Genomic DNA, 13,275 nt, shown 5'->3' with positions numbered 1-13,275 from the left:
GGGGAAATATAAAAATAAAATAAAATAAATAAAAAATAAAAATAAAAAAGTTAAAGACGCATGAGGCTTATGCGTCTTTGCCTGTGACGCATGACGCTTATGCGTCTTTAAAAAAATAAAGAAAAAAAATTTAAAATTTAACGACGCAGGTTCCTCATACGTCTTTATGAAAGACGCATCTCTGTCATGCGTTTCATTAAAAGGAGACGCATGAGGGTCATGAGTCTCTCCCTAAGGCGGAATAAAAAAAAGTCCAGTACACTTGAGGAATGTTAAGTGTAGTATAGAATAAAAAAAGAAAAAACCCCTGAGTTCCCTCTAAGTAAAACATATAAGTCTCACGACATCGCATTTTTCCCAGGTTTTCTGTCAGCGGTTAGCATTTCCTCTAGTTTCGTCTAACTTGTTGTTCTTCTTTTTTCAATTGATTTACACTTAGCATGAGATAATATGAAACTGATATACGTTTGCTTTTAGCATTTTTTGGTTATTTTTTTTATAGAATGCAGAAACGAAACAGAGTTTTATCATTATGTTGTTGAATGATGGAAAATTTTGAAGATGATTTAAATTGACCAGATATAATGTTGCTGCTACTCCTATGCTATATGACTGAATAACAGACTTACTGCTTCTGGCTGGATTAACTGGGAATACTACTTCTTATTGTAAATGAAAAATGTAGTGCCATGTTACATATAAGAACCTAATGTTTAGGCTTAGTTATAAAAGTTACTTATTATTGATTTTATTATCCCCGACACTAGAACACTCATTCAGGATTCAACCACATATTCCATTATGATGTTATTCACTTGGATGATATCCCTAAGTATTAATGTTTGTTATCAGATTAAACAGAAACTCTACAATGATATAGTGAAGTTTCTTTTCACGACTCTAAGCATTGGAAGACCCTTTCAGAGGTTAGTTAGTTTGGTTTATAAATACTTATTATATTGTATGAAGCATACGTTGCTTTATTAGGGCACCCACAGTGGGGCGGACGATAGGCCGCCCGATGCCTCGAGCGCGCCATCGTCCGCCACTATGGGTGCACGGACGATGGACGATGCGTCGTCCTCGCCCGACAGATAGTCCGTGGAGAAAGCGCGGATGATATGGCATCGCCCGCGCCATCGTCCGCCCACTATGGGTGACGCGGACGATGCAACGCTTTTTTATTTTTTTTTCTTCTAAATTTTGTCTATTTATTAAACCTCGTTTCTCATTCTATTTTTCATACGAACATTTCTGGCATCTCTCATTTCTCTCATCTCTCACATTTCTCCATCTCTCACAAACCAAAATGAACCACGACGACTACCAGAGTTCCTCGGAGGGCGGTAGTCCGACCTTGACTCAAGCCTTAAATGCAGCCGTTCAAGACGCAATGGCGGAATGCTTAGCCGAAATGCAACGCGAGGAGGCGGACGCGGCGGCGGCTGAGCAGATCCCCAAGCCTATTCGATGTCGGATGTTTGTCCTCCGCGAACACGCCGCAACTCACGATCGTCTAGTTGCAGACTATTTTGCCGAGCAACCACGGTGGGGCCCGACTGTTTTCCACCTCCGGTTTAGAATGCCTCGTTACCTTTTTCTCAGCATTGTCCAGACGTTGGAGTCAAGTGATGAATACCTCCAGTATCTGGAAGATGGCATCGGCAGACACGGACTTACGCCGTTGCAGAAGTGCACGGTTGCACTCCGTCAGTTGGCCTACGGCACCACGGCGGACATGTTCGACGAGTACCTCCACGTCGGAGAGACAACAGGCCGCGAGTGCCTGAAGAGATTTTGTAGGGGAGTTGTGGAGGCTTACAACGACACATATTTGCGAAAGTCGACTGCTGTAGATTGCCAGGGCCTGATGAAGATGCACGAGATGGCGCACGGCTTTCCTGGGATGCTACGGAGCATCGACTGTATGCATTGGGAGTGGAAGAATTGTCCGACTGCGTGGAGAGGCCAATTTACTAGTTGATACAAGGGCAGCCACCCGACGATGATCCTCGAAGCCGTCGCTGACCATCGGCTCTGGATCTGGCATTCGTACTTCGTTGTAGCCGGGTCGAACAACGACATCAACATCCTCAACTCATCCACCCTCTTCACCGAGCAATGCAATGGAAACGGCTCGTCCATCGAGTTCACTGCCAGCATGCGCCAATACCACATGTGGTACTACTTGGCCGATGACATATACCCAAGGTGGCCTGTTTTCCTGAAGACGATCAGCTGTCCAATCGGTGAGAAGAGAGTTTTATTTGCGCAAAAGTAGGAGGCGGCGCGGAAGGATGTGGAGCGGACATTTGGCATGCTCCGATCACGGTGGGCAATAGTGAAAGGGTCGGCGCGTCTCTGGTTCAAGGAAGTCCTCGCCGATGTTATGTATGCGTGCATTATCTTGCACAACATGATAGTCGAACATGAAGGTGGGAGCATCACCGATTGGACCGATGATGAAGGTGCATCTAGCTCCTCCAGCACGGAAACCGCGCCCCCCGCTAGAGGATTACCGACGGGCTTCAATGAGGTTCTATCTAGACTTGCCTCAATGCGCAACCAACAAGACCATGCTCAGCTCATGAACGACATGATTGAAGAAGTGTGGGCCCGTAACCGTCGTCGCTGAGTTTACGTATTTTTTTTAATTCGTATTGTAATGTATTAATTTTATAAATGAAATGAAGGTTTTTCCCAATTTTTGTATTTATTTAAATATTCAAATAAAAGAAAATGCTTAGGACTCCTCACTGCAGGTGAAAGGGTATGAGGATAAAAATGCTGACGTGACAGTGCATTGGGTGGGCTTTCGGGCGCGCCTTAGGGCGCCCCACTGCTGATGCCCTTAATATCCGTGAGGTGCGAAGTAATGCAAGATTGATGTGTGTGGATATTTTTACAGCAAAGCATCTTGCTGGTTGGTGAAAATGGACAAGTCCATAGCACTATGTGGCCTTATTAGAGAAGAAGTTAATCTGGTAATTCTGTTTTTCTAAAAACTTACGTTATAGAATTAAGAATTCAACCTTTATGTGAATCTTCAACTGAACTGATTAATATAGGATAATACTTCTTGTTTATGCAGAATAAGCCATCGAATCCTCATTCATTACACCATCAACTCCACCATCAGTTTTATCAAGGAGAACAACACTACAAATGTCCTTATGCCTAGATAGGCTCCAAAAGCCAAGGTTTGCTAAACTGTTTCTGCCATCTTGATGCATGAGACATGATACATGATACATTATTCATAATGAAAGTATCACAAAGGCATTGAAAATTATAAGTTCATTATGTTAGTCAGGGACTCAGGGTTGGGGCCATAAATATAATTATATGGGTAGAGGTTATAAACTATTCAATTGTTTCTTGGCTATTAGATTTGGGTATTGTAATGGTGTATGAGTTTCTGCTTATAATTGTAATCTTGAGATATTTGTAGTTGTGGCTCTTCTAATCATCCTTTAACTTGATCTAATATTTTCCTTATGTTCTAATAGATATCCTGGTAACTTTACCTGACTGATGATAAAGACTTTTCTAACTCCCTAATTCCCCTGGTGGTTCATATGAGGTATGGGCCTTTGTGATTTGTCTTCTTGATTTTGTGAACTCCTGTTTTCTGTTTGTGTCTTCATTATTAAAAATATTTGTCTTTGAATTTTACTCCCGATATGGTGATTCTTTGATTTACCAGGTCATCCAACAAGATAATGCTTCACTCCTAAATTGCATTCCTGGATATGATGATGAACATGCTCAAGTTATGAGCTCTCATCTTTTGCTTTTTTCTGGTTTACTGAAAATGAAGTCAGTGAGGTACTCTTTTTTTGGTTAATGTTATAATTTAATATAACTAAGTAGGAGTTGTTTTGATATATGGATATCTGACTTTCAGATCTATGCACAAGCTTTGCTCAATGATAATTGGAAGTATTGAAGAGAGAAGGTAGAGATTTTATCAATCAAAGAAGCTGTAAAGTGTTTCACCTAATCAAACATTGTATCAGTGAATGTTTTCTTAATTGCTGATCAATAAATTTATAAATTAGAAAATAAAATTTGAGGTTTTTTTTAAATATGGATTAATATTAGCGACGGATTTTTCCGTCAGTAAAAAAATCTGAGGTTTACTAACAAACTTTTTACAATGGCTCCATTCTGTCAGGAATCTGTCACTAATCTCTTCCAGGCGGATGGATATATGGATTTTACTGACGGATATTTCCGTCACTAATTTCCGTTTTTTATGTAGTGTATACTATTTAAAAGTGTCTCTAAATACAATTAAAAGCGTCCCAAATATTGGAGACGCATGTTAAAAGCGTCTCAAAAATTAACTCACCGGCGCTAGCTAAAAGCGTCCTTAATTGGATTTGGCATGCTCCCGGTAGGGACACTTTTTAAAGCGTTGGTGATGTATTTAGTAACACAAAAAAGTGTCTTTAATTAAGCAAAAAAGCATCGTTAGAGCTTTTTTTTCTTGTAGTGTTTGGATTATGAAATTTGTAGTTGCCTTTGATGATCTCATTATCATGAGAGATAGTCGTTACTTTAATTTTGCAACAAAAGGTCCAATAAGCTCTTCCGCTGCATCTTTTATTGGAAACACATTGACATTTGCATCCACGTTCATATTGCTCCTAGGGAAAAAATTCAAATAAATAAATTTTATATTAATAAGATGGGGCAAATAGATTTAGAAACTATGGACCCGTTCGGTTTGAAAGATTATATATATACTAAAATAATCTCGCAACTTAATTATGGATGGATAGTCATATAGCATTGCACCTCTTTTTTGACTCAAATTAGTCAATAACAAAACATTTGATAGTTGGGATCTTACGTGATGAAGGGAGATGCTGAGATGGCGCAGTTGATATGGGCAACATATCTGCAAATCCCACAGTGATAGACCCAATATCGAGGGAGCAACGCCTTGAGGCACACATCACACTTGAAATCGTACTTGAGATATTCAAGTGGGAGACGATAAGCCAGGGAGAGCGGGTGGTTGTGGAGGTGGTGGCGGTCGAGGGTAGCAGGTAACGCAGCGCAGCGCTGGCTGATGCAGTATTGACAAAAGGTGCAGAAATAGGAGTTCCCTCGGTGTATGGCGCCACAAGCATCGAATCTTAAGGAGGCAGCCCGGCCGGGCTTACACAGAAGAGTCAGCTCATGGTGCGGATGGCTCGGATGTTTGGTTAAGCCAGAAGCAGCTGCAGCCATCACGTCCATGCTGTTTACGCAGCTTAAGTGGATCTGGAAGTGGCATGAGCTACTGCAGTAGTACCCAATTCTAAACAGATGGCACATGAGTATCCGGACCACACTCCTTTGGGTCTTTGGACGAGGGTGTGTTGAGGGTGCAAGGAGAAGGTGATCTCTGCCGGCATTACTGCACATCCTTCGTGTAGTGTTCGGTTGCTGCATTCGTCACGGCATCTGTAGATCGTCTCTCCGGAGAAGATGTACTTCTCACACCCAAAACAACCATAAATGCTATTGCTAGCTGATTTGGTCAGAATGAGTGGATGAACATGGGCGGAATGATCAAGAACCACCTCCTCCTTTTCCTTCTCATTCATCGCCTTTTTTCTTAATAAGAAGAATAGTAGGAGTATTCTCAACTCGTTTACTAGTACTACTACTCCCTATTTTACTTTATAGTGCCTTCTTAGAGCATCCACATCCATACTCTTTGGCAAAAGCATGGATGTAGGCACGGATTCACTTTTATTAATTTTTTACTCCCTACTCTTTTCCAATAGCACAACACCCACATCCATGCTCTTTCGCAATGACATGTTCAAGGGTCCCACCATTCCATTATTTAATTTAAATACTTCAATTACTAAAAATACATTAAAATAAAATATATATATAATTAAATCTTAAAAAATAAAAATTACAAACTTAAAATCCTAAAAATTAAAAATTACATAATTAAAATCCTAAAAAATAAAAATACATAATTAAAATCTTAAAAAATAAAAAATACATAATTAAATGCTAAAAAATACCCTGTGGAAGACTAGTCCCCTGGCCCTATCCCCAATATTTTTCGGAGACCCCGTATCATTGCCAAATGTGAATCAAGTTGCTCGGGAGTCATATTTGATCTATCGGCCAAATTGAGTTGAGCCAAAAGGGTCCACAACGAGTTGGTGGGGGTTGAGGTGGCACAAAGAGAGCGGGAGCGGGAGCGGGGCGGGGGCGGATGGAGTTGCGGCGCGACGACGGTTGGCCGTCGCCTTCTTCCTTCCTTGCAGCCAGCGTTGGGAACTGCTCGGGCCTTAGCTCCGGCAAGCTGGCTAGCCACCTCATCCTCGCCGGCGTCGGATAGGGATACTGACCTCGACCGTTTGCTGGAGGAGGAGGATACCCCTCTCTTATACTTCGGATGCACATGCACCTCCTGTCAAACGCTTAGGTACTTGAATGGTTTGTACTGTTGGGATTGGTAGGTCGCCAAGGTGGCACTGATGATGTCGAGCTCGCTCCCTGCTGACCGCCCTTCCTGGAGGTAATACCCCTGAAACTTTTGGATTTCTTCTTTGGCTCTGAAGATGGCATTACGCACCATACTCTCATTGCGCTCGATGGTTCCAGCCGGGCGGTTTTCATTGTACTGGCGAGAGACGCGCCACCAAAACCTATCCCCGCTTTGGTTCGTGCCAACCTCCAGATCTTCAGAGATAATCAAATAGGCTTTGAATAACTGATCCATCTCCGCCGGAGTGTACGGGGTGCGGACATCACGAGTAGGAGTAGGAGTAGGAAGAGGAGAAGTTTGAGAGCCGCCGTTCCCTCCCGATCTGGGTTCGGGTGCCCACCCGTATCGCCCATCGAGGGCATCTTGGTCGTCCACCGGGTAAGATCGGTAGCCACCCGGAACCTGAGAACCTTGGGTTTGAGAGCATCTCCAATAACCGGCGTCACCACCGCGACGCCGATTTTTCACCGACGCCGGTTTGACGCCGAACCATTGGAACCGGCGTCGGCGAAATCGGCGTCGCCATGCCGATTCCCGCGCTGACGCCGGTTCCGACGCCGATCCTCACGGGCGCCATTGTGCGTCCCGGATCGGCGCCAAACCGGCGTCGAATTTAAATTTTTTTTTTGTTTTTCGAAAACACTATATATACGCGCGTTGAACCTCATTTTCATTCGCACCACTTGTTTTTTATGTAATTTTTTTAATTATTGTACTTTTTTTAAAAAAATTAATGTACTTTTAAATTTTAATATTATTATTCGAATTTTCCGTATTTGTCTCGTAAATTAAATTCCGTATGTTGATACGAGTGTAAATTAAATTATATAATTGTTATTAGTGATGTGGATAGGTAGTGTGAAGGCTATGTGAGGGCTATTTGATGTCCAGTTGATGTGGCAAGCTGATGTGGCAGGAGAATTGTAGTGCTGATGATGTGGCAGTGTGAAGGCTATTTGAGGGCTATTTGACGTCCTAACCTATTGGAGATGCTCTGAGGAGGGGCCGAAAATTGCATTTCCGGACTAGGGAATGGTTGTGAGCCGAACCATTCGTGGTTCCAACCGCGAGAGTCGGAAGGGTGATCGCCGGAGCCGGACATTTTTTTTGTAAGAGTGAAAGATTGAGAATTGATAAGAGAATTTAGATGATAATTGTGTAGTGTGGTGGGAAATTTTTTGTGTGAAAGTGGGGATATTTATAGATAAAAATGTGAATCTTGGGGAAAAAATTGAAAAATAAATTAAAAGTGGGGAGAAAACGGATATAATTTATTGGGAAGTGGAATTTTTTTTTTTTTTATTTAAAAAAGATTTTTTAAATTAAATTCGATTTTTTTAAGAAAATGAAAATGCCAATGGTTCGCGCCACGTCAGCCTGCTCAGCTGCACGGACGTGCTCGATGCATCGAGCAGCGCCGTGCCCGCTGTAAGAGCACAGCGGCGGACAGCACAAAGCTGTGCCAGCGGTACGGACGCCGTCCGTCCAGATGAGTAGGGCTGCGGATGCTATTATGTTTACACGAACCAACACTTTATTTATTCCAATTCTATCGACAAGCTTGGAATATTATAACCTTCACATTTCAGCAAAATGAAATTATTTTCGCCCAAGAATTTACAATTATCCTATCCCCTTATTTTGTGTTTCCCGAGAAAAAGGCATACATACTGAGACATTGTTTATGGGACACTAGCTTGATCACATTCACAAAACAAACCGGTTTGTTTAATTAAGCATTAATTGGATCTATATATTCTGCTCATCTTTAGTGGTTTTATTATATTTTTTCAACCTTTGAAAATTAATCAAGTTTGTTTATAAACTCCAATAATTGTATCGATCATATTCCAATGTTTTAAACTAACAAATTACTATATCTCAACTTTTCAATTTATATCAATTTCTAATATTGTAGTTCCACTTCAATAGTGAAATCTAATAAGTAGTAGGAGTACTATTTTTCTTCTAACAATAAGTTGAATGCAAAAAAATTGGAGGGGAGATCACCTATGACATCTCCTCTTACATCTTTTACTACATACACAAACATAATAATAAGTCACTCATATTTGTGTGTGTAGTAGGAGATGTTATAGGTGATTCTCGTTAAAAAAAATTTGGAGTAATAGTTTTTAGAAATAATTATGAAAAAATAATAATTAACTTGATAAAGATGAAGATAGAATTGGTAAGGTGAAAAATATAGGGTAGAATTGATACAATTACTATATGTTAAAACTAATAAAGTTCAAAGTAAAATTTATAATATTATTAAAGCCGGATAAATATGATCATTAATATTTAATTATTAAAGTTGAGACAAATGGTTAGAAAAATTATAAATAATAAAATTATGTGTAACTAGTTATACAAACCAGCCAGTAAATTCATAAAAGTTAATGTTTATTTTCAGTTGTCGCGCATATTTTGATTTGAGTGAAATTATTAATAATTAAAGTTTATATTTGTAATACTTTGAAAATTCAAATTTTATAACGATAAAAGTTTAAGAAAAAAAACTTAATTAAAGGATTGTGTGAAGAATTTTCTAATAATTAGTGTCTGGTAAGGATTTTTGAAAAAGAATTAAGTTGAAGTTAAACGAGAAAATTAATTATAATGTGGCATTTGGCGAGTGAATATTGTAACGGCTAACTCCTAAGCCTCCACCTCTTAATCCCTCTCAACCTTCTTCTATTTCGAACTCTGATTCCACCAGACTAAAAAATCGGATAATTGGAGGTTAGATTTCTTTCGCTTGTATGCTAATCTTGATACCTGGTTTGATGATTTTTCATTTTGGGTAGGAAAATATTGAAGAACCTAAATCTGCCCAACTTTTCTAGGTTTGAATTTTGGAAGTTATGCTTGCCTCTTAATTGACTTAATTGATTACTATTAACTAGCCTTTCCTTCATTTTTATAAATTAAGGAGAATAATCATGCTTTTGGAATGGAATGGAATGGACTTAAGTAGTTTTTTAAGTATTCTGTTTTCATTTTTGTTGAATATCTTGGCCAATGGAGACATCATTCACTAATTTCTAGATTTTAACAAATGTGATCATCCTGCACTGAATAACTGAAGTTTGTATAATTCGTTTGCTTTGTATGTAGTTCATGTTCATGAATATCATGTTGATAAATAAATAGGAGGATTTTGTCTAATCTTATTGTTTATATCCATATTGGATTTGTTTATAAGAGTTTATGATGGAAAGTTGAGCAGAAAATTAAATCACATCTTTGAATTAAAATGGTGAATTTTGCTGTGGTTGTTGATGTCTAAAAGTACTTAAAAGATAATAAGATTTCAGTTTAGGATGAAGTTGTTAAATAGTCAAGCATACCATGTTCTGGCAGCATGTTGTGAGACCAATTTATCAGACTAAATGACCTCATTTTCAGGGCATATTTTTATTGAATTAATCTTATGCCTTGTCACCAAAATTCATCTTCCATCTAATGAAATGAATTTGTTATAATTTGTCTAAAGATACTGCCAATTCTGGCAGATTGAGGGGAAATGGTCATAAATCCTAAACAGCTAGGAGTTTCATGTTTAAAATTGGTCTCAATAAACTAGACCTCCATAACTTTCATTCTCCACTATTTTGGAGGCGTACAAGGTAGGGAGTTCTACACTCGAACTCGATGTTCTTAATTGAGTAAATGTTATTGTTTATTACTATTATATATTGGCAACAATGTGCATATTAGCATGACTATGTGAATTAAAGATGAATATGTTTTATGTTGAAATCGTGATTGGGATATATAACATGTTACGTACGTGAAATACATGTGAACCAACTAGAAACTCCATTACTGCTGAAAAGAGAGAAGCACATCAGCCTCAACAATTATTAGTACTATGACATAATTTCACACCTCACACCCATATTATTGAAATCACATATCAGCAGGCAACCACACAAAAACAATGGCATTAGCCGTAATTATCAACTCCACCAGAAATGACAATCGGACTCCTCACAACATACTTACCGGTCTCCTCAATCCACGTCAGTGACCCCTGTCTGTACGTCAACTCAATATCTCCCCGATAACGAATGCTCAGCGAATAGCTCCGCTTCTCATATTTCTTCCCGAAAACCAGAGTCGTCGGCGTTACCGTCACCGTCGAGTTCTCCGGTTTCTCAAGTTTCATTCTATACTTGGCCGCGCCACTCCCAACATTCGTCACGGTCCGCTTGAACGTTCTCGTGAGTGTCATTCCTCTCTGGTCGAAGTTAAACAGCGCTATGAATGAAGGGTAATTCAGATCTGGCGACCGCCTCGAGCAATTGTAGCTCGATCTTATGATCGCCCGGATCTGCTCGCGGGTGTAGTTCATCGAGCAGACTAGATCTGCAAGATCTTGCGGTGTGGACTCATAGACGAGGCCAGGATCAAGTGCCCGATTCGGGTCTACCTGACCGGACCCCATCCCCAGTGGGGAAGCAACTCTGTAAGAGATGAAGCTCTGATCCTTGATGGGCTGTTTGGTTTCATCGAGATGATTAGCAGTTGTCATCATCGCCGACTGTATAGCTGCTGGGCTCCACTCTGGGTGCACGGCCTTTAAAAGGGCGGCGACCCCAGCGATGTGAGGAGTGGCCATCGATGTGCCAGACTCTAGAGCGTAATCTGTTGACAGGAAGATTCTGTCGCCAATTTGTGATCCTGTGCCGATAGGACTGTACGCGGCTAGAATTAGCACTCCCGGCGCCATAATGTCGGGCTTCAGGATCTCCTGGTAGGTCTGGGAGGGGCCTCTGGATGAGGATCCTGATAGGGCAGGAGATGCAGCGCCCCTTGGCAGATTAGGCCCGATTATTGTTTGCTGGAAATCTATGGTTGCAGTTGGTGAAGCACTGGTGGTTGCGTACTCGATCAATTCTACGGCTTGTCCTGAGGTGATCACAGCCCCTGGGAAAGGAAAGTATGTTGAACGGATTCTTACGGAATCTTCTGAAATTATGACAGCTGCTCTGACGTTGGAATTGATCAGATTTTGCATTACAGCAAAGAAATTTACAGGTCCGTCTTCGTTTGTAATATTGCAGACAACGATTCGGCTTAGAAACGACTGTGATAACAGTTCACTTGAGTCGCAGGCAAGGACAGTCTCATTGTAGATGAGTGGCAAGTTGATGACAGAGGCCCTTGCCGGAAACATGGTAAATCCGGTGATGGTTTTGCCGTTTCCGAGTGTGATCGTCCCTGCAAACCATCGGTCAATGGTCCCGGATGCCACCACAAACTCCCAAGGGATCCCCGCTATCATTGTGGCGATGCTGGGGCCTCTGTTTCCCGCGGATTTGCAAACGATGATCCCCTTCTCCCTGGCACCAAAGGTAGCTGCTGCGATTGGATTGTCAAACAGATTGGCTGTTTCGTATCCTAAGGATATGGATATTATATGGACACCATCTGCGACGGCCTGGTCGACGGCGGCTAATGTGTCGGCTTCATTGCTTCCTGTCTTGTATGCTGCAATCCTAGCTCTTGGGGCAACTCCCCTTGCAGTTCCGGGGGCGTATCCAAAGTAGGAAACGTTGTTCACAAAATTCCCGGCAGCTATGGACGCGACGTGGGTGCCGTGGCCATCGGTGTCCCTAGCTGAAATAAAGAATCTCTCTGGATCTTCTGCCCGAGATGCTGCATCGAAAAATCTGGCTCCGATGAGTTTCTTGTTGCATAGTGATGAATTGAAATCTGGTCCTTGTTGGCAAATTCCCTTCCACCCGGGAGGGATTTCGGTCATCCCGTCATCGTTGAAGCTCGGGCTCTCCGGCCAAATGCCGCTGTCGATGATGCCTATGATCACATCCTTTCCGTAGTGGGAAGCAGGCCAGATTCCAGTAGCGGTGTTGAGGCCGAGGAAACTGACGGAACGCGTGGTGTCAAGAGTGACAGCTTTGCTTACAGAGGCGGAAACAAACCCTTCGGACTTCTTTAAAGCCTGCAATTCGTCTATCGACAATACAGCGCTGAATCCATGGAAGGCGTGGTCGTAGGTGTAGATGAGCTTCGCCTCTGCAGAGGTGGCAGATTTGAGGAGGGAAGAATACCAGTAATGGTGAGTGGAGAAGGCCTTGGGCATGGAGGGTTTGTCCATGTGGATAATGTAGGTGGAGCTTTTTGATGAAACATGATTAGCCCAAAGAAGAAACGAGAAGAGAATCAAACAAACTGACAAAGGAAGCTGCATTTTTTGGATTGGTGCTCTGCTCTAACATATGGAATACATGAAGGGTATATATAGATTATTCTACCATCTTATCCACATTGTACATCAATATGAAATTATTTGTTAATATTAAATCTTTGGCCCCGTTTCACTTTACCAAATTGCCCACTTTTAATTCCAAATCGATATTGGTTTTTAAGGCTGAATGTAGCAGAATGACAAGTGGTATTTTTTATGTGTACCCATCATAAATGATCACGGATTGAGGTCTACAGACGTGGCAGTCGAGACTCACAACAAGATTGAGTAGAATTGTTATCTTTTAGTTTATTTGAATTTGTTGAAGCTACTATTTATTTTAGGAATGAGTTTTAAGATTTATGATTTAAATACCCTTGAGTTCGAGAGGAAGAGGGGAAGGATGTTATCAAGTGTAGTTTGAATAGGGGGTTTGGCCAAGAAGGACATCGCAAGAGGCGTGCTTGCCTTTTTGAGTCATTGTTCAAACAGGGTGTGTGCGTGAGTTTAGTGTTGAATAATAGTATAAATTTACCAAGCAGTTGGTGTG

General features: G+C 41.1%; 3 protein-coding genes across 3 annotated transcripts; all 3 read right to left on the bottom strand.

The window, feature by feature from the left end:
• Positions 1-4,854: 4,854 nt before the first annotated feature.
• On the bottom strand, positions 4,855-5,250 carry LOC121804243. The gene has a single exon (XM_042203757.1). The coding sequence runs from the start codon at positions 5,248-5,250 to the stop codon at positions 4,855-4,857; it is 396 nt and encodes a 131-aa protein (XP_042059691.1).
• A 14-nt stretch (positions 5,251-5,264) lies between these two features.
• On the bottom strand, positions 5,265-5,600 carry LOC121804242. The gene has a single exon (XM_042203756.1). The coding sequence runs from the start codon at positions 5,598-5,600 to the stop codon at positions 5,265-5,267; it is 336 nt and encodes a 111-aa protein (XP_042059690.1).
• A 4,716-nt stretch (positions 5,601-10,316) lies between these two features.
• Positions 10,317-12,860, bottom strand: LOC121805776 (subtilisin-like protease SBT3). Its single transcript, XM_042205770.1, has one exon. It carries the CDS (start codon positions 12,726-12,728, stop codon positions 10,461-10,463), a length of 2,268 nt encoding a protein of 755 aa, XP_042061704.1. The 5' UTR covers positions 12,729-12,860; the 3' UTR covers positions 10,317-10,460.
• Between the last annotated feature and the right edge of the window lie 415 nt (positions 12,861-13,275).

Source organism: Salvia splendens, chromosome 5 (assembly GCF_004379255.2).
Source record: "Salvia splendens isolate huo1 chromosome 5, SspV2, whole genome shotgun sequence".
Lineage (NCBI taxonomy): Eukaryota > Viridiplantae > Streptophyta > Magnoliopsida > Lamiales > Lamiaceae > Salvia > Salvia splendens.
The sequence above is the reverse complement of the archived record's forward strand: the minus strand, read 5'-3'. Positions and strand labels throughout refer to the sequence as shown.